The 25489-nt window shown below is 43.4% G+C and overlaps 1 protein-coding gene across 1 annotated transcript; it reads left to right on the top strand.

Annotated features, from left to right (window-relative positions):
* The first annotated feature begins 246 nt into the window (after positions 1–246).
* Positions 247–25438, top strand: Snw1 (SNW domain containing 1). Its single transcript, XM_051149722.1, has 14 exons — positions 247–391; positions 5399–5552; positions 10865–11026; positions 14670–14765; positions 14856–14962; positions 16767–16871; positions 17850–17919; positions 18470–18535; positions 20119–20235; positions 21500–21641; positions 22565–22661; positions 24038–24155; positions 24940–25103; positions 25180–25438. The coding sequence occupies exons 1-14, from the start codon at positions 378–380 to the stop codon at positions 25376–25378; spliced, it is 1611 nt and encodes a 536-aa protein (XP_051005679.1). The 5' UTR covers positions 247–377; the 3' UTR covers positions 25379–25438.
* Positions 25439–25489: the final 51 nt, after the last annotated feature.

Here is a 25489-nt window from a genome sequence, read left to right as displayed (position 1 = left end):
ATTCATTGCTCCTAGGCCTAGCAACCTTAAGGTAGGGTTGTATCATAATATTAGCTTCTCAAAATGATGGCTTTATTTCCTATCTTGTATAATCACTACTGATCTGCTAAACTCAGAGACACTCCTGGGGTTTTTTGTTTGTTTTTTAATCTGTAAATGTTAGGAATTTCCTTTGTTAGAGGAGTTGCTGATGGCTCTGCTAACTCACTTTGTCTCCTAGAAAGGGCCGGCATAATTCCCTCTCAAAAAACTACAAACCCCGCAGGGCCTTTCGGCCAGGGCGCCTGCGCAGTGAGCACTTCTTCTATTGTGTTCCTCGTTCCCGGACAAGACCCGCCCCGCGACGCTGTGACTTGCGCTGGAAGAAGCGGAAGAAGATGGCGCTCACCAGGTGGGTTGTTGATTTGGGTCCTCGATACGGAAGGGTCTGAGAGTACCCGTCTTTTCCTTTTTTCTGCCTGGACTGTGCGAACAGTAACCTAGCCTGGGGCGCAGAGGGACCGTGGCCAAGACCATGGCTAGACCCTCTCGCGGGCTTTCTTAGCGACTAGGCCGCGCCGAAGCCGGGGTCTTTCTTAGGGTCTTTCCCGGCTTGAGTTCGCCCCCTCCCCGGGCCGAGAGCCGCGTCGTAGCCTCGCGCAGAGGCGCTCACGTGTGCTTCGCGTAAGCGGCACGGCAAGTTATCGAGCGCCCTACGGACCTCAGGCTGAGGCAGGCGCGATGCACCGGCTTATTTATCCCTGCTGAGCAAAGCGCGCCTGTCTTGTACGAGGCTTTCCAGCCGCTTGTGTGCTTTGGACTTTCCCCTTTTTCTTGCTATTCTCTATTCCGAATCAGGGTCCCCCTCCCCTTGGGGGTAGGGCGAAAAACGTCCCAGAACTGACCAAAAATTTTAAATTGGCATCAGTTGGGGCTGCTGTTTACTAAATGCTCCGTTGCCCCGCGTCTTAACTTCGGACCTTAGAATTTCTGTAGTACAGAGAACCACCTCCGACTTTTGCTGTTTCTGGTTGCCCTGGTTACCGTATGTAGAGTGCTCCCAGCCTTTAAGAAAAAGATGCTAAGTGGGAGATTTCCCAAAAGTTATGTAACTCCTAGTTGCTCCAAGTGGAAAAACTTTTCCATGCGACCTCAGCAGGAAAATCTGATTTTAAAGAAGGTATAAAAAAAAGTATTCGTTTTAGGACATTGTCTTTCACCTGTTAAACCCACTTTTCATATTCTTCCTGGCTTGTAACAGTATGACTCCCAAAAATGGTTTCGTTGCCCTGCTTTGTCCTAGAGGCTATGTGTATAGAATAAAACGTATTTTTTGCTACCAGGAAGATGGACAAGTCGTGCAGACAAGAGGATCTCTGAGTTCTAAGGCCAGCCTGGTCTGTATAGTTAGTTTAAGGCCCAAAAGAAAGGAAGCAGGACAACACTGTTAGCCTTAACCGTCGACTTAACACACCTGGTAAGAAGACATCAGATGAGGAATTGCCTTGATCAGATTGGCCTGTGGATGTGTCTGTAGGGGATTGTTTTTCTTGCTCATAGATGAAGCAATATCCAAGCCACTGTGGGCAGCACCATTCCCTAGTCATGAACCATGTAAGAAACCTAGATGAGCATAAGCCAGTCTGCCAACCAAGCAAGCAGCTTATATGGTACTTTGCCTGCCTGCCTGCTGCCTCCTTCCTTCTCTTCAAGAAAGCAAGCCCTTCTTGCTTTTTGTCGGGAGTGGGATTTCACTAGCTGCTTTGTGGGTTTTATCCTAGAGTTATAAGTCAGATAAGCAGCTCCTCGTTTAAGTTATGTTTTTGCCACATTTTAATAACAGTAACAGAAATGAAACTAGAACCAATAGAAAAATGTCTACTCTTGCATAGTACCAGCCTTAGTACAAAAAAAAAAATATATTAGAGTGAGTTATGCAGACTAAATGTTACAGGTAGCAAACGTTTGTTCTTCAGACACAGTTGATATCAACTCGTAGGACTAGGAGAGGAAAAGTAGAATTTGAAAGGGACGCCCACAAGAACAGTACCAGGGGTGTAGTGTGTGTTGTATGCTTAACGTAGCAGCAGCAGCAAAAGGTGAAGCTTCAAATGGGCTTGGGAACTACAAGCCTTCAGTCAGCTTTCATTTTTAAGTTTGTTTAGTGTCCTCCTCAATAAAACTAGTGAACATGGGCTGGAGAAACAGCTCAGTTGTTCAGAGCATTGGCTGTTCTTGCAGAGGACCTGATTTGGTTCCTAGCACACAGATGGAAGCTCCCAACCATCCATACCTGCAGTTTAGCAATCAGATACCCTCTTCCAGGCTCTGTAGGCACCATGCATGTGTGCGGCACACAGATAGACATCCAGGCAAAGCACTCATACACAGAAAAGCAATTTTTTTTTTTTCAGGCCAGGGTTTCTCTGTGTAGTCTTGGCTGTCCTGCACTCACTTTGTAGACCAGGCAGCCTTGAACTCACAGTGATCCATCTGCCTCTGCCTCCCGAGTGCTGAAATTAAAGATGTGCACCACTACACCCAGCTATAAGCCATATTTTTTAAACTGAGTGAATATTGAATGTAGTTGGTTTGGGTTTCTTGTTTGTTTCATTATATTTTGCTTTTTAGGCTCATGAACTGTCCTAGCAAATGAATCTAACCCAATGAGAGGAAGGTGTTAGGTCCCAGTGGCTTCCATAGTAGCAGAGATCAGCCATGCCTTATACTGTCACTAATAATGCTACACTCAGAGACCTCTACCCTATAAACTTTTTCCCCCCAAGGCGGGGGCAAGGGTTGTGGGTTTTTGTTTGTTCTTTGGGTTTTGGGTTGGGAGAAGGCGGTGTTGAGACAGGATTTCTCTGTAGCCCTGGCTGACCCTAACTCACTCTGTATACCAGACTGGCCTCAAACTCACAAAGACGCACCTGCCTCTGCCTCCCAAGTGCTGGGATTAAGAGTATGTGCCACCAATGTAAAGTTTATTGGTGTAAATTATTGATTTGTTCAGCTGGTGGCTGCTGTGTCTCTGCTGGTCCAGCTCCTCCTGCTGCCAGTGGCTGCCTTTATTAAAGGACCCAGTCACCCAAAAGCCCTCGCAACACACCTCTGTGTGCTGAATCTGAAGAGAATATTTAATGTTTAAAACAGTAGGGAACCCCAGTTGGTAGTCAGTGGAACAAAAGTACCGGTTACCAAGTCTCAGCAGTTGTCATTGGAAGAAGAGGCAGTCTTGTACAATTGAGTCCCCAGTCTCTTGGGACTGAATTGAATTAGGACATGCCTAGCTACTGTCCTCTGGAGCATCGTGTTTGCTTGGTGTATGGCAAAAGCCCTCCACATACCTGCTGTCGTGTGTTCTGTTTATTGTTTGGGGAAATGGAAAGGTAAGCTTCCTGTGTCTTTTTACTCAGTATCTCCTCATGGAGCTTAGTTCCATTAGGAGAGAAATTAACAGTCAATAATGCATTAAGGGAGCTGGAGAGATAGCTTAGTGGCTAAGAGCACTGTCTGCTCTTCCAGAGGTCCTGAGTTCAATTCTCAGCAACCACATACATGGTAGCTCACAATCATCTACACTGGGATCTGATGCCCTTTTCTGTCATCCAGGTGCACATGCAGGTAGAGCATTCATACATAAAGTAAATAAATCTTCAAAAACAAAACCAAAGCAATGCATTCAGATAATAAGTACTACAACTCAGAAAGGCATTAGAACATAACATCAAAGTGTGGGGTCCAAGGCCAGCGAGAGATAAGCTTTTATCTTAGTGGATAAACGCACCTGCTGCCAAGCTTGAAGACCTGAGCTCCATCTGTGGGACCCATGTGGTGGGAAGAGAGAACTGACTCCCAGAGTTGTCTTTTCACTTGGTGCCCAGACATATGCGTGTGTGTCGTGTCCGTCCCCCGCACCATGCGCAAGCTAAATAAGAATGTTTTAGTGGGTGTGGAGTGCATACCTTTAATTTTAGTACTTGATAGGCAGTGACAGGCTGATCTCTTGAGTTTGAGGCCAGTTTGGTCTACATAGAGAGTTCCAGGAGAACCAAGGCTGCAAAGTAAGACCCTATCTCAAAAAAATTTTAAAAGAAAAAAGTAAATTTTTTTGTTTTGTTTTGTTTTTGAGACAGGGTTTCTCTGTGTAGCCTTGGCTTTCCTGGACTTGCTTTGTAAATCAGGCTGGCCTCAAACTCACAGCAATCCACCTGCCTCAGCCTCCCAAGTGCCGGGATTAAAGGCAGGCGCCACCACGCCTGGCTACATGAAAAAAGTAATTTTAAAATTAAAGTTTGTGGAGCAGTGGCTATTTTGATTTGGACCAGGAAGTCAGAAAATATCTCTAGGGTGGAGTAATTGAGTAGACACATGCTTACTAAGGTATGAACTGCTCAGAAATCTAGAGAAGAATTTTCTGTAAAAGCATGGAAACATTCTGAAGGGGTGAGTGAGGTGGCTCTGTTGGCAAAAGCTTGCCACACATGCCTGACAGTGTGGGTTCAAAGCCCAGGACTCACTTAACAGTTCAAAAGAGAAAACCAGTGTCACAGAGTAGTAGTCTGACCTCCGTGTGTGCCCTGCAGCATGTGTGCACACACTCACAATGAGTAAGTTTTAAAGCATTCCAGGCAAATCACTTTAATATTTTATAGCAAAGGGAATAACAAAAGTAAAGAGTTTGAGAGGGCTTGTGTACGTAAAGGCAAGAAGGCTACAGTGATGTAAGACCATGAGTGCAAAGGGCAAAGTGGCTCTTGCAAACATTGAAGGAACTCATGCTACCAGACAGGGATGGGACAGTTAGGGACAAAAGAAGCGCATGATGCAGTTCCTGTCCTTGGGTTCTCAGGCTGGTAAATGAATAGATGGTTCCAAAACAGAAAGATAGGTGATATATACATGGTCCAGGAGAGAACTTTAATCTTAGCACTGAGGAGGCAACTGAGTCTACATAGCAAGACCCTGTCTTCAAGGGGGAAAAAAGAATAAGAAAGCACAGTAGAGTAGTGTTAACATTCATCTATAATCTCAGAACTCTAGAGGCTGAGGCTAGAGGGTGGCAAGTTCAAGACCAGCTTGCTCTACCTAACTAGACCCTGGTAAACAAAATTTAGAAAGGGTTTTTAGGAAACCATGCACTGGAGCTTGCTTCTGTGTAAATTATGGAAGCACAGAATTTGGTAGCTTGTCAGTAGTGTAAAATAGTCTGTTAGTTTTTCAGTCTGGATAACCATTTGCCCTTGGCATACTCAAGGGTTTTTGCTGTGTATCTCTCAATACTTTGTCCACACAGTAGAAAGTGATAAATATTGGTTGCTTGTATAAATCACTGCAAAGTCTTTTCACTGAGCAAAAGAAAATCGTAGCTGAACTGTGATAATTAAATGTTTTTAATTCTGACTTTGATTTCCTGTAGCTTTTTACCTGCGCCCACCCAGCTATCTCAGGACCAACTTGAAGCTGAAGAAAGAGCAAGATCTCAGAGATCACGGCAGACCTCACTGGTCTCCTCAAGAAGGGAGCCTCCTCCATACGGATACAGGAAAGGCTGGATTCCACGCTTGTTAGAGGTAAATGTGGGCTGGAATTTATTATTGTACACTTGTAAGAGGATGATTGTTAACAGCTGTGTGATGCTAAGCTCCAAAAGCACGTTCTTCCTTCCAAAGACCCCCCACTTGTTTTTTGTCGGTTTGTGGTCAGCAGAGGGATCACCGTTTTGTTTCTTTTTGTGCTGAACTGTTGAACTTGTACAAAAGGAACCAGCATACCATTACAATGTAGGCCTACAGCCCATGAACAGTAATGGCAGAGTATGGTACAAATACAGGAGGGAGCAGATGGCCCAGCAGGGCTTTCACTGCACAAACCCGACAGTTTGATTTTGATCCCATAATGGAAAGAGACCCAGGCCCTAAAAAAAACTTAAAGTACAGTGGCATGAGCATGTGCCCTTACTCCTCTCTCTCTTCCCATCCCTGTGTGCGTGTGTGCATGTGTGGATTTTGCACTTGAGTTATGTCCCCGCCCCACCTCCCAACAATGAAAATAAAACAATGTCATGACTCCAAAGAGGTAACTTTCCTTTAGGGAAAACCCCAGTAGTGTCTCAGATTTATTTCTCTGTGTGTTTTTGTTGTTGGTTGGTTGGTTGATCTGGGTTTTGGGGGGTTTGTTTTTGTTTTTTGAGACAGGGTTTACTCTATCCTTGGCTGTCCTGGAACTTACTCAGTAGAGCAGCCTGGCCTCGAACTCACAGCAATCCACCTGCCTCTGCCACCCGAGTGAGTCGCCACACCTAGCCATCTGTGTGCTTTTTAAATACTCAGTTTGAATATGAAAGTTAAATTTTGGCTGATTTGGTGGAAGCAAAGAAGAATTTGTAGTGATCCTTTCATACCTCCTGATTTGTCTCCAAAGAACAAATGTCCTTGACAGCCTGTATTTTCCTGATTACTTAGAATCCTACACATAGTTTATTATATATCTCTTTCCCCCAATTGCAAGGAAGTTTTCACATACTTGACCATCTTTCTTATCTAGAGAGAAAAGTGCGTATTTGAGACTTACCCTACAGGGCTAGAGAAATGGCTCAGCAGTTAAGAGTCTCACATGTTGTATTTATACCAGATGGTCTCCCCTAAGCTGGATATGTTGGCACACACTTTTAATCTCAGCACTTAGAAGGCAGAGGCAGATGGAGCTCTGTGAGTTCGAGGCCAGCCTGTTCTACAGCGTGAGTTTCAGGACAGCCAGGCTACACAGAGAAACTGTCTTGGAAAGCAAGCAAAGAGATTAATTAATTTTATATGTATGACTGTTTACCTGCGTGTACAGCTAGCTGTGCATCACATGCAGTGCCCTTGGAGGTCAGAAGAAGGCCTTGGATCCTATGTAACTGGAGTTACAAGTGGTTGTGAGCCACTTTGTGGGTCCTAGGAACCAAATCTGAGTTCTCTGCAAAGAGCTGCCAGTGCTCTTAACCACCAAGCCCTCTCTCCATTTCCCATGTGGCACTTCTTACATAGTTACGACATCTGCCTTACAGATAAGATCTCTTCCCTTTTTTTCAGTCTGCCTCCAGGTGTTTTCATAGTGTCTTTGAATAGAACCATTGCTTAGCATCTTGCCCAAAACCTGCACTCTGTCTCTTCCATGTTTGTTGCCTCTGTTCACTCTGTCAGGTCTAGAAACAGCCTAACAAGGCCCTCCCTGCCTTGCTGAAACATAGTCCTGGGTTTTGTTGTTTGGTTGGTTGGTTTTGTCTTTGTTCATATCTGGTCTTTATGAATCCTGATGTGTGAAGGCCAGTCTTCCTGTTGTTTGATAGGGATTTTGTCCTTGGTTTTATCTGTCAGGAATTAGTGACATGCTCAGCAACATAGATTATCCCAGAGGCTGGAATTCCTTCCTGTCTGCAGCCAAAAGGTGGTGGCGGCTGGTGTTGTATAATTGTACTTAGTGTTCTTTTTGAGAGGTTATAAGATAGGGGTTGGGGGACCTGTCCCTTGGATTACAGAGCAGGGACAGCAGGCCTCATGTTCCATGCAAGGGAGCCTTTGAGCTTCATGACATCTGGTGGCTGTTAGCTTTTATAGTCTTAATTGATTATCAGAGGTTTCGTATGTCCCGGTGGATCAGAGCAGTTCATTTGGAAATCAAACTCAAATGGCCAGCTAATCCGAAAATGCTGGGGATGCTTTGAGGGGAGTGACTCTTCTCTGAAGAAGGCATTTTGTTCTAGTTTTCACAGTAAAAGCTATGATTTTCTGGCAGGCTTAATGACCACATAATGCTACAGCTACAGTTCTGAAGTGCTGATTACAGTCGAAGAACTCCAACGAATCAGAGCGTGTGTCAAACGGATGCTCTGAGTACAGGAAGCACTTTTCTTTAGGAAGACTTTATTTCTGCCTAATTTACAAGAAAATCCCTTTTTCACTTTATTCTGTTAGTTTTCAAAAATTTTAACCCTCCCCAGTAAATAAGCATATTTTGCCTAGGAATTCACACCCAAGATCTAATATAATATTGTGTGGAGAAAAACAATCTTGTAAAAATGAATTTTATATTTTAGTAAATACCCTTTTGTTGATAAATCGCACTTTTCTCTAACATTCTTGCCAGTATGGTGGAGTATACCTTATGTAATTATACTTAGGACGAAAAGTCATTCAGACTAAAGAGATTTTGGGTTTGGGAATATTTACATAGATTCTACATAGATGCTACTGATTTAAAACTACTAGGGCAGCCAGACATGGTGGCATATGCCTTCCATCCCGGCACTCGGGTAGCAGAGGATCTCTATGAGTTTGAAGCCAGCCCTACCCAATGGCATGTACATCACACACCCACACAAGATGCAGCTTTTGGAATCCAAATCTGGATGTGCATTCTGCATATATGCTAGCTATGAGATCTTGAGGAGTCTTGTGTTTGGAAGGCACTTTGTAGCCTTGGCTAGCCTGAAACTTGTTGTCCTCAAACTCAGAGAGATCTATCTGCCTCTGCCTCCTGAGTGGTGGGGTTAAAGGCATGTGCCGCCACACCTAGTACACTTATTATTTGTAAACCTGAGCTTGTTCCTCAAGAATGAGTAGGACTTGATCTACAGAGGCTTTTAGAGGTATCATTGGCAGAACATTGTTCTACTTAAAAATTGTACTTCTTGCTGGGCTGTGGTGGTACACCCTTGAAATCCTAGTGCTCAGGAGGCAGCTGAATCTCTTGGGCTTGAAGCCAGCTGGTCTACAGATAGAGTTGCAGGACAGCCAGGGTTATAGAGAGAAACCCTGTCTGGAAAAAGTAAAATAATAACAGATGTAGTTCTCATTCCTGTGTGATGCTATGTAATCACTGTCAGAGATGTGAGCCCAGGTGTGGTGTATGTGTCATCTCAGCTGGAATAGGATCTCAAGCTCAGGAGTTGGGGGTCGTCCTGGCCAGCATAGTGGAACTGCCTTTCTAAAACCTACCTTCTTATGGTATAAATTTCATTCTTCAAATTCACAGGATGGTAATTCCAAAGCCGTTGGCTCAGGGGGCTAGGGCGTTGTAACTCAATGGCCATTAAAGCCACCCCAAGCCAGTGGCTTTTGAGTTTTTGTCTCATGAATTCAAGATGAGATTCACAGACCATAGAGGGTGGATTTTAGAAGCATTTTGTCATACAGCTCCTGGGGAGGAGGGAGCGCACTGTCTGTAGCTATGGAGGTGTGAGCTGCTCCGTCCAAGTTCTCTAGCCGTAGCCTCAGTGTGGCTTCCAGGAGAGGAGCACTCGTCAGGGCAGCAGAAATAAGGACAAGCCCGGCTTCCTTTCTGGCACCCTTGGCCTCTGACAAGGACGAAGCTATCAGAAGGCTCAAGAGCATTTCCACCTTATTGTCACAAGGAAAAAAAACTTGACTCTCCGGTTTTGGGATGTTTTTGTTTTGTTTTGTTTTGCTTGTCCCCTAAAACTTCATAGCCAAATTCTATACCCTGTTCTTATCACAGGACCTGCTACGGTCAATCCAAAGGAAAGAAAAATGTGCTAACTCTTTCTGGGTCCTTTCTGTATTTATTATCTCTTATATAACAGTGGATAAATGATGGGTTAATAGAGTTTGGTTCCAAGAGCATCTGTTCACATTTCTCCTAGGTTTAGCTCCACCTGGTGCTCTATGTATGCGTCTGTGTATATTGCTAAAACTAGTCTATGTTTTGTACTAAGCATTTTGTTTGGTTTAGTCTAGCCAAATAAGTAAAATGCATATTCCTTGTGATAGCCTAGAAGGCCCCTCCGTGACCAGTTGATTTATCTGTGCAACCTTAGCACCGTTTCTTCGGTCCTCCAGGAGTGAGTAGCCCCACACTATGTTCTCTGGAGAGTTCAGACCCCCATGTCAGGCTGCTCACGACTACATGTAACTCAAGCTCAGGGAATCTGACCCCCTCTTCTAGACACACACACACACACACACACACACACTCTCTCTCTCTCTCTCTCTCTCTCTCTCTCTCTCTCTCTCTCTCTCTTTCTCTCTCCCTGCCTCCACCCGCCCCCCCCTTACCAAAAGAAAAAGCTTTCCTTCTGTCTTGGTTTGGGTTTCATTGCTGTGAAAAGGCATATCACCAAGGCAGCTCTTATATAGGACTTAATGGGGCTGGCTTACAGATTCAGAGGTTTAGTCCATTATCATCATGGTGGGCAGCATGGCAGCGTGCAGACAGACCTGGAGGAAGCTGAGAGTTCTACTTTTTTTTTTTTTTTGAGTTCTACATCTTGATCCAAAGGCAGCAGAAGGAGACTGGTCCACATTGGGCATAGCCTGAGAGTATAAGAAACCTCAAGATCTGCCCCCACAGTGACACACTTCCTCCAACAAGTGCCACTCGCTGTCGGCCAAGCATTCACATACCTGAGTCTATGGGGCCATACCTTTTTAAACCACCATACCTTGCATCTGCCTTTGTTGTTTTTCATTATTGAGCTCCTGTGTTATTCCTTAGGAAGGCTGTCGGAGCTACTCTGCTAAAAGTATGAAAGTGCCTCTTCCCAGGACCTGCTCCATCTGCACGACATCCTACACTCAAGAGTCTGGTTTACGCTGGGCATGGTGGTGCCTTTAGCCTTTAATCCCAGCACTTGGGAGGCAGAGGCAGGTGGATCGATGTCAGTTTGAGACCAACCTGGTCTACAGAGGGAGTCCAGGACAGCCAAGGCTACGCATAGAAACCCTGTCTCAGAAAAAAAGAATCTGTTTTATTCTTTTGCCCACTAAATTTAGGCCTTGCTTCTGTTTACTGCTGTCACTCATACATAACATAGACTTGATGACTTGAATGAACTGCTCCTTGCTAATAAATATCTTTTTACTTCTTTTCTTATAATCTACAGGATTTTGGAGATGGAGGTGCTTTCCCAGAAATCCATGTGGCCCAGTATCCACTGGATATGGGGCGAAAGAAAAAAATGTCCAATGCACTGGCCATTCAGGTAGATCCTGAAGGGAAAATTAAATATGATGCAATTGCCCGACAGGGACAGTCCAAAGACAAGGTAATCTCTCGTTGGTTTTGTTTGTTTGTTTTGTTGTTGTTGTTACTGTTGCTGCTGCTGATAAATATTTTGTGAATTTTTATTACATTTTGTGGAAATGATAAATCACTTGCCATTTTGGATTATACAAAAATAGCAATGGAGTTAGGACTATAGAAGTAGCTCAGTGGTCAAGAACACTTGTTGTTTATACAGAAAAGCCAAGTTCAGTTCCCAGCACCCACATGTAACTCCACTGGCAGAGGTTTCGTGCCTTCTTCTGACCTCCAGGGATGCGCGTGAGCACATATGTGTATGCAGACAACACGTTCGTACACCACTGAGCTGCATCCCAGTTCTTATGTGAACAGTTCATTTAGATACAATACCAACTGCTTTTGCCACCTTAAAAAGTAATCCAAAGACCCAAAATAAAACTGAAGATAGTCTTATAACAGTGTGGCTATCCTCAGCTGAGGGACTGCTTTGACCGCCTGCCTTTGTTCTGTTTCCCCTCATCAATAATAATTGATAGAAGCAGAGGATTCTCTTAGATTTGATGATGTTAAGATGTTGTGGTGAGCCAGGCGTGGTTGCGCATACCTTTAATCCCAGCACTTGGGAGTCAGAGGACTGCCAAGGCTACACAGAGAAACCCTGTCGCAAAAAACAAAAACAAAAAAATGTTGTGGAGTCAAGTCTGGTGGTGCACACCTTTAATCCCAGCACTGGGAGGCAGAGGCAGGCGGATCTCTATGAGTTTGATGCCAGCCTGGTCTACAAAGTGAGCCCTGGACACTGAGAAACCTTGTCTCCAAAATTAAAAAAGAAGAGATCTTATAAGCCTTCAGCAGCTCTTTGACTTTTTCTCCTAGACTTTAGCTTGACGCTCTAGAGCAATGCTTCCTTTTTAGGGGTCGGGGGGTCGTGGAGTCAAGACAGGGTTTCTCTGTATAGTCTTGGCTGTCCTAGACTCTCTTTGTAGACCAGGCTGGCCTCAAATACACAGAGATCCACCTGCCTCTGCCTCCCAAGTGCTGGGATTAAAGGCCTATGCCACTGGGCTCAACACATTACAGTTCTTTTTCTTTTTATGTATGAGTACTCTATCTGCATGTATACCTACATGCCTGAAGAGGGCATCAGATCACATTCTAGATGGTTGTGAGCCACCATGTGCTTGCTGGGAATTGAACTCAGGACTTCTGGAAGAAGAGCACACAGTGCTCTTAACTGCTGAGCCATCTCTCCAGCTTTCATTACAATTCTTTGGGGGGGGGGGTTGGTGTTTTTGGGTTTTTGACACAGGGTTTCTCTGTGTAGCTTTGGTTGGTCTGGACTCTTTGTAGACCAGGCTGGCCTTGAACTCACAGAAATCTGCCTACCTCTGCCTCCCCAGTGCTGGGATTAAAGGCGTGCACTACCACGCCCTGCTACATTACAATTCTTAACAGGAAAATTACAGTTATGAAGTAGCAACATAATAATGTTATGGTTGGGGGTCACCATAACATGCAGAACTACATTACAGGGTCGAAGCATTAGCAAGGGTGATAACCACTGCTCTAACGTCACAACCATTGTCCAATGTTAGTGGTACATACAAAGTGGGAGGTGGACTGCATATATTTGAGAAAAATCTAAGGCCATTGATCTTTGTGCATATAAAACTACAGTACATAAGACTAATAAGAGAAACCTGGGAGGAAACGTTTCTTAGGATACATTTTGATAAACTGTATAGACTTGGTGATATCTTAAAAGCCATGGAGTATGCAGTTTTCCTTCTGCGATGTTTTTGTTTTTACATGTGAATATCTTAACTGCTTGTGTGTCTGTGCACCACATGTGTGCCTGACGCTGCTTTTTCTCTTGATGAGGAAATCTCTTTATGCTCTATCTTCAGGGTACACCATAGATTTCAGAAGACCCCTCCCAGCCATGCTGCCTGCTGAGATATGCTGAGTTTCTTCAGCACATTTGGAGTTTATAGTTAATTACCACAGAGGAATCCTGCTCTTCAGATTCCTTCACTCTGCCTACTAAGATGCTAGAGTCTGACTGATGTCTGTTTAAAGGGTTATTAACTTTGGAATACCCAAATAAGCAGCAGCAAATGGTTCTTACGTGATAAATGAGCATTGACTATATAGAGCATACATGACTACTAGGGAGCCATTTCTTAGAATCTCCCTGCATTGTCCATCATGTAAAGGTGGTGAGCTCTTGCTGGTCTTAGAGCTTTCTTCTGTAGTAGGAGAGATTTTCAGTTTGTGGTGGTACAGATTTTTCCACCCTAAAAAGAAGACTTTTGAGGTTGGTTACTAGCTATATGGTTCTCATGTACTGAGCCTTACTTTTTTCAGTGTGTGCTTCCAGGTCCCTTATAAAATGAACACTCATAAAAGATGGTGGTGTTGATGGTTCATGTAGTTAGTAGTTAAACCTGTGCTGAATCCTCTCTTTGTCCATCTTTCTCATTCTTCAAAACAGAAAGCTAGACATTTCAGTTGATAGCTCTGGGAAATCAATCCCTTGTATAGAAAGGCTGGAGCCAGGCACTCACAGCACACTATGGTCCCAGCTTACTGGAAAATGAGTCAGGAACTGTGTTGGTCCTGATAGAATTCATAAAGTAGTCCTAAAGTTGAGACTAGAACAAGTTACATGTGGTATAACTCATTTTATTGTTAACTCACTTGAGAAGGGAGCATCAGCTGAGGATTGTCTAAAGCGGGCTAAGCTGTGGGTGTGTCTGTGAGGTATTGTCTTGATAACTGATAGAAGTCAGCCCACTGTAGTCACGACCATTCCCTAGATGGAGGGGTTCCTGCACTGTATGAGACAGGAGAAAGCTGAATGGGAGCAAACAGCAGAGATTCATTCCTCTCTCTGCGTTTGACCAGATAGAATGTGACTAGCTAGCTGCTTGAGTTCCCACCTTGACTTCTCTCAGTAATAGACTCTGACTTGGAATTGTGAGTTAAATAAACCCTTTCCTCCCTGAGGTTGTCTGTCTGCCTGCCTGCCTGCCTGCCTGTCTGTCTGTCTGTTTTTAAGGTCAGGCTATCTCTCACAAAGACCAAAATGAAACTAGAACACACATATATTTTTGTCTTACTCTTGTAGAAGAAAATATTCTGGGCTTTTTCTTTGTGTCCATGTTCACTTTCCTAGTTTGTGAATAGAATTAATTTCAGAAAACAGACACATTATAAATAGGATGAGGTCAATGGAATTTTCTAGGCCCAGTGCATTTGGAAATTATTTAGTAACCTGACTTAAATTCTGATGAGTTTTTAATCCAAGATAATGGTGCTGTAGGCAATTTATATCATCATTAATTTCAAGTCCTAGTGAGCCTCAGAAATAGAGATCACTGATGCATAAGATTTTGCTGGCAGAATGTATTTGGATACTGACTTGATTAGAAGATCTCAAATAATTTAAATGTGTGGGGTCAAGGGAAAATGATTAGCTTGGAGCCAGGGCAGCAATTTGTGTATGTATTTTAAGCTCCTTTAGTGCTAAAATCTGAACGACAAAACTGGGAATCCTAAATGTAAATATGCTGAAAGGACATGTTGACATCAAGAGTGACTTAATGAGGTTGCTTCTTCCCACTCTGTGTGCTCCTAAGCCTGCTTGTGTTTGAACACTGTAGGTCATTTACAGCAAATACACTGACCTGGTTCCAAAGGAGGTTATGAATGCGGATGACCCAGACTTGCAAAGGCCGGATGAAGAGGCAATTAAAGAGGTAACTGGGAGTTGATACATGTGACTATTTTAGATGACTTTATGTCCTTAATAATTTTCAAACCACTCAACACAACACTTCTCATTTCAGATAACAGAAAAGACAAGAGTGGCCTTGGAGAAGTCTGTATCGCAGAAGGTTGCTGCAGCCATGCCTGTTCGAGCAGCCGACAAGTTGGCTCCTGCTCAGTATATCCGGTAGGGACTGTGCTGGAACAGTTAATTGTGTGTTGATTGGTGGAATTTTGATAACTTGGTCATCACCCCTACAAAGCCAATTACAAACGCATTGTCTTTAATAATGATTTTGTTTTAAGCTATTGGCTTGTTTGCAGAAGTTAAAATAACCGCATTAAGATGTTAACTGCTAGCCAGACAATGAATGGCACACACCTTTAATCCCAGCACTCAGGAGGGAGAGACAAGTGAATCTCTGTGAGTTCTAGGACAGTCAAGGCTACACAGAAAAGCCTATCTCAAAAAACAACAGCAGGGCCTAGAAAGATGGCTTAGAGGATAAGAGCACTGTCTGTTCTTCCAGAGATCCTGAGTTCAATTCCCACCAATCACATGGTGGCTCACAACCATCTATACTAGAATCTAATGCCCTCTTCTTGCGTGCTGGTGCACATGCAGATGAAGCACTCATAAATAAAATAAATAAATAAAATCTTTTTTTAAAAAAAGTAGCAAAAAAAGATGTTAACTGCTGTAAGCTGGGCAGGGTGGCACATGAGTAGGCAAAGTCATGTGGCTCTCTGCATACTAGGCCAGCCAGGGTTACATAGTGAGACCCTGTCTCTAAAAAAGATGTTAGCTGGGGGCTGGAAAGATGGCTCAGTGGTTAAGATCACTGGCTGCTCTTCCAGAGGTCCTGAGTTCAATTCCCAGCAACCACATAGTGGCTCACAACCATCTATAAAATGATCTGAGGCCCTCTTCAGGCATGCAGGTGTACATGCAGTTAGAGCTGTCATATACATAAAATAAATAAACAAATTTTAAAAAGATATGCTGGGCGTGGTGCGCACGCCTTTAGTCCTAGCACTCGAGAGGCAGAGGCAGGCAGGTCTCTGTGAGTTTAAGGCCAGCTTGGTCTACAGATGAGACTAGGACAGCCTGGGCTACACACAGACACTGTCTGGGGGGGTGGGGATGTTAGCTAATAGGACCTTCAAATGGTTGTTTGGGGTTTTAGGGATTTTGATTTTCAAGTTTTTAGAAAATAACCATTACCTATGGTATATGATCAAAACCACAATTGTTTATAGTCTCCAATTATACATAATAAACTTTTATAATGCTGCCAAATGTTGGAAGACCTTCACTAGACTGTGAAGAATAATTGGAACTGCATCTTAAGAGAAAACTTGGCATTAGTAGGGCTCCTGCCATGGTGTTTTTATAACATAGAGTTAGTCAGAAACTGCTAGCTGTATGTTGGTAATGGGCATACTATTATGGCTATATTTTTTCCTTTATAAAAAATAATTTTACTTATTTTATGTGTATGAGTGTTTTGCCTGCGTGCCCAGTACCTAATGAGTCCAGAAGAGGGAGTCAGATCCCCTGCTATTGAAGTTGCAGGTTGTGGTGAGTTGCCATGTGAGTGCTAGGAGTTGAGCCTGGGTCCTTTGGAAGAGCAGTCAATGCTGTAACTGCAGAGCCATCTCTCCAGCCCTGGTAATTTTTTTATGTAATGTAGACTTAAAGGGAGGTGCTAGTTTTAGACTTGCGAAGCTGAGGAGCTGTACTTCCTAGGTGGGGTGTGAAGAGGATGAGAAGGAAGTAACTAGCCATTTGAATGCACGTTTTAATTGTGATTCAGTTTCTGTTTGTTTTCTGGTCTGCTTCTGGCTTCCCTGCCTCAGTGTATTGTGATTTTATATGAGCACTTCCTGAAAAGACTAGAAAGCATAGTCACTTGGGACTGTGATGGAGGATAAATGCCCACCAAAAGCTTGAACTAATTGCACCTTTACTTTTCATCCACTTTCTTTAGCTACACACCATCTCAACAAGGAGTAGCATTCAACTCTGGAGCTAAACAGAGGGTTATTCGGATGGTAGAAATGCAGAAAGACCCAATGGAACCTCCAAGATTCAAGTAAGTGTGTGGCTTCACAAGGATAAATGCTGCTGTTCTTAAAGTATCAAACAAGGAAGTGTCCCTCATGCTCATCAGCAGGTGACTGGATAAGCAGACATCAGCACATCAGTACTTGGAATATTATTGGGCCAATGAAAGGAATAAACTACTACAACAATAGATGAGTCTGAAAATAATTATGCTACACGAAAGAAGCCAGACAAAAGCCATGTTATGGTTCCTGTGTACATGAAAACGCTGGGATATGGGCTCAGCAGGAAGGCTCAGAGGTTACCATCAAGTCCAGTGACGAGAATTCACATCCTGGGACTCACATGGCATCAGGAGAAAACCCACTCCTAAGAAGTGTTCTCTGTCCTCTGTACTTCCCAGGGTTCCTGCATACCCCCTCTCACACAGACAACAAATACATTTAACTTCTAGGATTCTAGAAAATGTGGCTATGAGCTGGGCGCAGTGGCACACTCCTGCACTCGGGAGGCAGAGGCAGGCAGATCTCTATGAGTTCAAGGCCAGCCTGGTCTGCAAAGAGTCCAGGAGAGCCAAGGCTACACAGAGAAACCCTGTCTCTAAAACCAAAAATTAAAAAAAAAAAAAAAAAAAGATGGCGTGGGGGTTGTCCTTAGTTAATAGTCATCAGCGGTTGCCCACGGGGAAGAGAAGTTGTTGAGGTGATGAGGGTGCTCGCTGTCTAAATATGCGTTATCCAAGTGCTCTGTTGGATTGGATGCTTCCTGTTTAATTAATTGTGTGTCAGTTCTGTCAAGCCGGGAGTGCATTGCATTGTGCAATGGTAACTGAGGTAAGCAGTGGCAGAGCCACATTTTACCTACTGACAGAACCAAGCATGAAGTTTCCCATGAGCACTCACCACAACAAAAAATTAAAATGAGAAGGGAAGCCTTGGGACCTGTTAGCTGAAAAATAACTGAGACCTCATGCTGATCACTTGTTTTACTTTGATTTCTTCCTCAGGATTAATAAGAAAATTCCCCGGGGTCCACCATCTCCTCCTGCGCCTGTAATGCACTCTCCTAGTCGGAAGGTAATCCTTGCTGTAGTCAAATCTTTTTTTCACTCATGATTTTTAGTTTTATAAACAGCCCCTTCGCCTATAGGTATATGTGACCATGATGATTAAGCTTTTGCTTTTAAGTTTTTTTACAAGGGCAAATATGGACACAATTAAGACTACAAGCATAGTGTGTTATGAGACTATATGTAATTGGTAGCTGTTCTACCACCACTAACTTGGCCTCTGCTTTCAGTGGAGTGGACAGGATCTGTTTGATTTGCGGAGGTGTGGGTTTTCATCTGAAAGCTGCCACATTGCCCCACTCTCCAAGCCAGACATATTTATGGAAGCGTACTATCCAGCATTTGTAATATCTGGAATATTCTCCATCCTTCACGTTAGCATCCCTGTGGCTAGAGTTCATGTTGGGAGCACTGCTAGCTGCATGCATTGCTAGCAGGGATTTTACTGCAGCCGTCTGCCCCTGTGCTGGTGCACTATAGAGCTGTCCTTGAGGAGGGCCGTATTTGGGTTTGCATTCGGCTATAATAGAAACATGTCTCCCTCGCCTGTTTTTCAGATGACTGTAAAGGAACAACAAGAGTGGAAGATCCCCCCTTGTATTTCCAACTGGAAGAACGCTAAGGTGATTGATTATGTTGTCACATGTCTGTTCGTACTGTCCCTGGGAATTGCTCAGGAAGGAGCTGCATCCTGGGAACATTCCGTGAAGCCTCAGCCCCTCACTTAACTAGACATTCACAAGAAGAAATCACAGCTGCTGAGAGCTGGGTGCCACCAAAAAGTAGAGAGACAGCTTCATGATATGGCAAAAATACACTAGAAATGCTGCTATGCCAGGCCTTTGAGTGCCATGTAAATCTCTCTGGCATATTACAGCTATCAGAAGCACATAGACAAGAAAAAATAAGAGCAAAATACCCTATTAATGGAAGATATAATTCTTCATGAAGGTCAAACTTGTAGATAATTATTTCCAGACAAAATTAAACCAATCTCAGTGTTCACATGAGAAAGGAGAACAGTGAGTATTGGGGGGCAGGGACTGCCTTATTTCCAGCTAGTCTGTGTAGCATTGCTGTTCATTGTTGCCAGGCATGGTGAGGCACGCTTGTGATCCTTGCACACATGAAACTGAAGCAGCAGGATAACAAGTTTAAGGCTACTCTGGGCTCCACAGCAAGATCCTAACTAAAGAAATAAGCCCGAAAAATAAGACCTATATATTGTAGAGCATGGTGGCACTCTTGAGGCAGAGGCAGGCAAATCTCTGTGGGCTTGAGGCGTGATCTAGCAGAGAGTTCCACGATAGCCAGTGCTACATAAGGAGATTTATCTCAAGAAACAAACAAAAATTCTATGTATCTCATCTGCTGGAGCTTCCAGAAGTTAGTGAGAATTTGTAAAATATGGGATACATTTTCTAATTCCTATTCCTCACAGGCTTGGAGTCCTAGCTCATGCTTCACTGATGGGGGAAGCAACTATAAGCCATGATTTAGATAGAAAGTTAGGATTCATCCTCCACTTGAAAGGCTATTTATTGGACTCTTAGGTGGGTTGATTTGTATCTGTGTAACCCAGTGATGTGCTGAGGTGATTCTGAAACACTTTTGTTTATTTATAGATCCTTTCCAGAGGTAAGGTTCTTTATATCTTTGGTTTGGGAGCCAAGGTCTCACTCTGTAGCTTAGAACTCGCTATGTGGGCCAGGCTGCTCCTGAACGTGTACTCCTGCTTCGAGCCTTGCAGGTGGGGTTGCATACGTGGAGCAGCACACCTGGCTGACACGGATTTGTGTTAGGAGACAGTGGGCTTAAGAGTAGTGTTTGACAGACCGTTAGAAATCTGGGAAAGCTTCATGGATATACAGCATATTCCTGGGTGAGAGCAGTTTGTCTGCATTCTGCATACTGTTGGTGCTCCAGTGTTAGTTAATCCACACACTGACTGAACTTGCCACCATCCCCTCAGTACTCTACCTCATCTTCATGTGAAATGGGGAATGTTGTGTTTGCAGCCTCGTGTAGCTACCAAGACTGTGGATCCTCCATCCAAAGCATTTATTGTTAGTTGTTTTCCATATTTGTGTAAGAAGAAATGTGAGAAATGGAAATTTGAGTGGTTCTCAAAATGGGCATGTGCTAGTTAATGTTACATGGTGACTGTAGCCCTGCAGTGCTGACTTGTCCTCTGCTTTCACTGCAGGGTTACACGATTCCGTTAGATAAACGGCTGGCTGCTGATGGAAGAGGACTTCAGACCGTCCACATAAATGAAAATTTTGCCAAACTGGCTGAAGCGCTCTACATTGCTGATCGGAAGGTTGGTTCTCTATAGTTTGCAGAATGTTCTTGCATCTTTGAGTCCACACCAGTTGACCTCAGATACTAGAGAGCCACTACCTTGTGTGTACTGATGCCAGCAGGGGCTAGCTGCAGCTTTGTACAGAGCCCCGCCCAGTACTGATGATCCCCCTTCCTTCTCTGTGTGCCAGAGCAATGCTTTCCTAGCAGACCTCATTTTGTGAAGATTACTAGGTACATATGTATATCTCATAGTCTTCTATTTTAGATGTAGATGTTCCTCAAAAGGACAGTTGTAGGAAAGGGTAGGTAAACAGCCTAATGAAATGCTGCTGGCTGTTGATATTACAGGTAACTGCTGTTTTAGTATGTACACACATACAAATAAGTGGGTTTTTTTGTTGCTTGTTTGTTCACTGAAGTCGAGATAGATGTAGGCTAAGGTTTTGTGTAAAGTGAAGTGATAGTTAAATTTTTGGTAAGTTTTGGTTTTTTGAAACAGGATCTGGGTTTCAAGCTCAGGCTGTGCTGCCACTCACGCTGTCCTTCTCCCTCAGCCTTCTGAGTAGACTGCAGGTTTGCGCTACCATGTCCAGCTACATTTATTTACTATATACTTATATTTCTGGACTGGATCTCATTGTGATTCAGTCTGGTTTGTTCTCTCTTGTTTTTGAGATTGGGTCTCTTTACATGACCCTGGCTATCTTGAAACTCACCGTGTAGAACAGGCTAGCCTCAAACTTACAGAGCTCTACCTGCCTCTTCCTCTTGAGTGCTGGGATTAATGGTATGCCTCGCCACTCCCAACAGGCCGTAGTCAGGCTTTGAGTTTGTGAATTCAGATGATCTTTGTGCTAGGTGCTTGGTGCTGTGCTCAGCCAGTATTTCACTTTTAGATTGTTTCTGAGAAAGCATTAGTAACATACTTGACGTAGAAAGCCAACTGGAGTCACTGTGGTTGCAACCATCAAAACAGTCCCTGGAGAAAAAGGCCAGCCTGCCAAAGGCATCATGAAGTATGTGTAATTCTTTGACATGGCAGATTTTACTAAAGAGTTCAAAAGCCGGGCATAGTGGTGCACACTTTTAATCCTAGCACTCGGGAGGCAGAGGCAAGCAGAGCGATGTGAGTTTGAGGCCAGCCTGGTCTACAAAGCGAGTCCAGGACAGCCAAGGCTACACAGAGAAACCCTGTCTCTACAATTAAAAAATAAATTCAAAGAAAGCTATAAATCCTTGTCCCTGACATGCTCCACTTGACATCTCACCTAACTAAACAGGCTCGTGAAGCTGTGGAAATGCGAGCCCAAGTGGAGAGAAAGATGGCTCAGAAAGAAAAGGAGAAACATGAAGAGAAGCTTAGAGAAATGGCCCAGAAAGCCAGAGAGAGGAGAGCTGGGATCAAAACCCATGTGGAAAAAGGTATGACATTCTCATCCTGAAATCTACTCTGTGAACAATGTATATCTTATTTTAGAAAATCTCCATGGACTGCTGTGTCTGTGTGTTTCTGCGTGTGTGTGTGTGTGTGTGTGTGTGTGTGTGTGTGGTAGTATGATGTATAAGAAAGATGTAGACATTTCAGAAGTAATGTAGAAGTGAGGTGTGGCCTTCCTTATCAAACCGAAGAAAAAAAAATGAGCCAGTATGTTGGCTGCAAAGCGAGGACAGCCAAGACTAAAAGAGAGACCCTGTCTCAAACAATAAAAAAATAAAATGGAATACATATTTAAAATGGGTCTTTATTGTGGTAGTATACTAGATAGTCTTAGTTTTAAGAAATATACAGTTGATCCTCTGTATCCCTATAAGCCACAGCCACAGACTGAATCAGTTAAGAATTGCAAGTATTTAGGTTGGGGAATTGGCGTTTACACCTAAATTGTGCAAACTTTTTCCTGCTATTATTCCCTAGAAAATATGGGCTCCAAACTGCTGAACCATCTCCCCAGCCCCTATGGTTAACTTTTTAAAAACATCCCTGAATTTTCTTCATCATCTATATGCTCACCTCTCCACATCAGTCCAACTTTCTACTGAGTGCATTTCAAATAAATTGAAGGTAGCTGACATAGGCATCTACAGTCCACAAACTTGGATTTAAACTGATTGCAAGTAACCTTAAAGGGCTGAGCGTGACCACAGAGAAGTGATGGTGCACACTTGTAATCCCAGCATTAGGTAGGTGGAGTCATGAACAGCCAGAGTGAAGCTAGCCTGGGACAAATAGTGATACCCAGTCTCAAAAAATAGAAAAGGGTGGCATTTTCTAAGGTTAAAAGGTCTCTTGTATAAAATATGAGTAACTAATGCAGTGACGAAGTAATTTTCAACTGTGTCCACAGAGGATGGAGAAGCACGAGAAAGAGATGAAATCCGTCATGACAGGCGAAAAGAGAGACAGCACGACCGGAACCTTTCCAGAGCAGCTCCTGATAAGAGGTGGGTCTCTGCTTACATAAATTCGAGTTAGGAAGAAGGGCCTTTCTTTAGCTTGGTCATAAGTTAGCAGTTAACTTTGTCATGCTCAACCACTTTGTCTTAACAGAGTTGACTCTCCCTAGAAGGTGACTTGTTTGTCCTTCACCTTGTAGAACTAGTAGTGAGAATGGCGGGGATAGGAAAAGAAGGAGAGAATACAATTACTGTGGTATGTGTTTTTACTACTCCATCGTGGATAAGCTGGTTGAGTGCCTGTGTGTAGATGGAAAACCAGCCGCCATAGCTTTAGTGGCATCCTTTCTATGCCATGTACTGTGCCTACTGCAGTGGGACAGAGAGTAAGTTTTAAAGGAAGATTCTGGAAGCCCATGAGTCAGTTATTTTAAAATTCAGAAAAGAACTTTGTGTAATGGGAAAGTGCAGTGGTATAAAACAAACTAACACATGCCTAGGGCGTGAGGCAGGAACAGGGAGGTTTGTGACCTCAGCAGTAGCTGAGGACTGCACTTGCTTCAAAGTTCAGAAAATGCTGTGCTGCAGAGGTGTAATTCAGGGTTTAGGCTACTACAGGTGTGAAACACTGTCTTCCATGTGAGCTCTGGTCATTCTGGGAGCTGATACAACCCAGTTTCAAGCTTCTATCTTAAACAATCTCTGCCAGGGTGGTTTCCCCTCTCTGGGTAAGTTTAGTAGGGGGTCAGAAACTGAACCCATATAGAAGAGAGAAGAATGAAAGGAATATCAGTGTGGTCAGTGAGTTGGGGACTTGCTATGTTGTAAAGTGACAGTGGCTCTACAGAAAGTGGGGCTCTTAAAACCAGTAAAGTAGATGTGAGAATTGACATAGAAAAGCTGTGAACTTGTAATTGGATGAAAATAAAATTGTCTACAGAAATATTTTAAGACATGAGTGTCTTGTAAAGTGGTGACAGTTACTATGGTTTCATTGAGAGATTGATTGCATTTATACTAAAACAGCAGAGGAATTAATGTGGTGCCAAAAGTCATACAGAGTAATCTAGTCATTGTCATGTTTTCCTCAGAATCCTAGTAGTGTAGAAGTTGCTACATGTAGTTAGGTCAGAGCTGAGTATGGCCTGCTGAAAAGAGTTGGTAGTGTGGGGTGCGTCCAAGTACCAGTCCCTGGGGTGTTCTGTTGAGCTAGCAGGTCTTAACTGTGATCCTACGTACTACCTTCTCTAATGTACACCTGAAGTGTCTGAGGGCTGATGTGGCTGTACATTACCAGGAAGTATATATTCACGAGACATAAGATAGCACACTCACTTCCTTTGCTTCTGAGAGTGCTTGAATTTAGACTGCACATATTCACCTTGTCTGTGAACTGTGTTCATATGATTGTGTATTCCAAATAGGTCAAAACTACAGAGAAATGAGAATCGAGATATCAGTGAAGTTATTGCTCTTGGTGTGCCCAACCCTCGAACTTCCAATGAAGTTCAGTATGACCAAAGGCTCTTCAACCAATCCAAGGTATGAGGAATTTAGAAAACAGCTTTATCTTGTGTGTTCGTAAGGCTATCTTTCCTCAGGCTAAAGTACATACTTTGGATTTGGATTAGCCAAAGGTATGCCAGAGGATGACAAGAAAAATTTGGAAGTTGTATGTTTTGACTTAAAGACAAAATGAAAGTTGGACATACTGGCCCATGCCTATATGCCACTTGAGAGGCTGGACAGGAAGATAGTTTGAGGCCAGCCCCACTTCTGATTTGGCCTTTTAAAATTGGCTCTGATTTGAAGCACTAGTTGAAGATGAAACTGGATATTGCTGTGTCTGTCTTTTCTTTTTTTTTTTTTTTTTTTAAGATTTATTTATTTATTATTATATATACAGTGCTCTGCCTGCATGTACACTTGCAGGCCAGACGAGGGCATCGAGATGGTTGTGAGCCACCATGTGGTTGCTGGGAATTGAACTCATGACCTCTGGAAGAGCAGTCAGTGCTCTTAATCTCTGAGCCATCTCTCCAGCCCCCTGTCTTTTGTTTCTAAAACAGCAATTTCCTATAAAAGGGAGGTTGTGAACCTTCCTATGCTTTGACCCTTTAATATAGTTCCTTATGGTGGCACCCCTCCCCCATTATTTCATTGCTACTTTGTAACTGTAATGTGTATGAACAAATTTATATATCTTTTAAATGTTGCAATTTTTATAATTAGCTGTAAACATGGAAGTGTTAATTCCTGTTAAGTATTTAAATTCAACTTTGGATAAGTATACATTGTTTATTTGGTGTCATTCATTTTTCCACAGGGTATGGACAGTGGATTTGCAGGTGGAGAAGATGAAATTTACAATGTTTATGATCAGGCCTGGAGAGGTGGTAAAGATATGGCTCAGAGTATCTACAGGCCCAGTAAAAATCTGGACAAGGATATGTATGGTGATGACCTTGAAACCAGGATAAAGACCAACAGGTACGGAAACAGACAGTTGATAATCCTGTTTACTCAGCAAAACAAAAGTAGCTCATGGCCTCTTCTTTTCCCCTAGATTTGTTCCCGATAAGGAGTTTTCTGGTTCAGACCGTAGACAAAGAGGCCGAGAAGGACCAGTTCAGTTTGAAGAAGATCCTTTTGGTTTGGACAAGTTCTTGGAAGAAGCAAAACAGCATGGTGGTTCTAAAAGACCCTCGGATAGCAGTCGCCCCAAGGAACATGAGCATGAGGGGAAGAAGCGGAGAAAGGAATAGATGGGCTTCTCTTCAAAGCAAAGGAACTCTTACCCTAGTGATGCAAGTCCCTGGTAAACCCTTTGTCAACGAGGAGGATAAACACCAGATCTGGGGACAGAGCCCAGCACC

The sequence above is a fragment of the Acomys russatus genome, chromosome 1 (genome assembly GCF_903995435.1).
Source record: "Acomys russatus chromosome 1, mAcoRus1.1, whole genome shotgun sequence".
NCBI lineage: Eukaryota > Metazoa > Chordata > Mammalia > Rodentia > Muridae > Acomys > Acomys russatus.
This window is presented reverse-complemented; position numbering and strand designations above follow the sequence as displayed.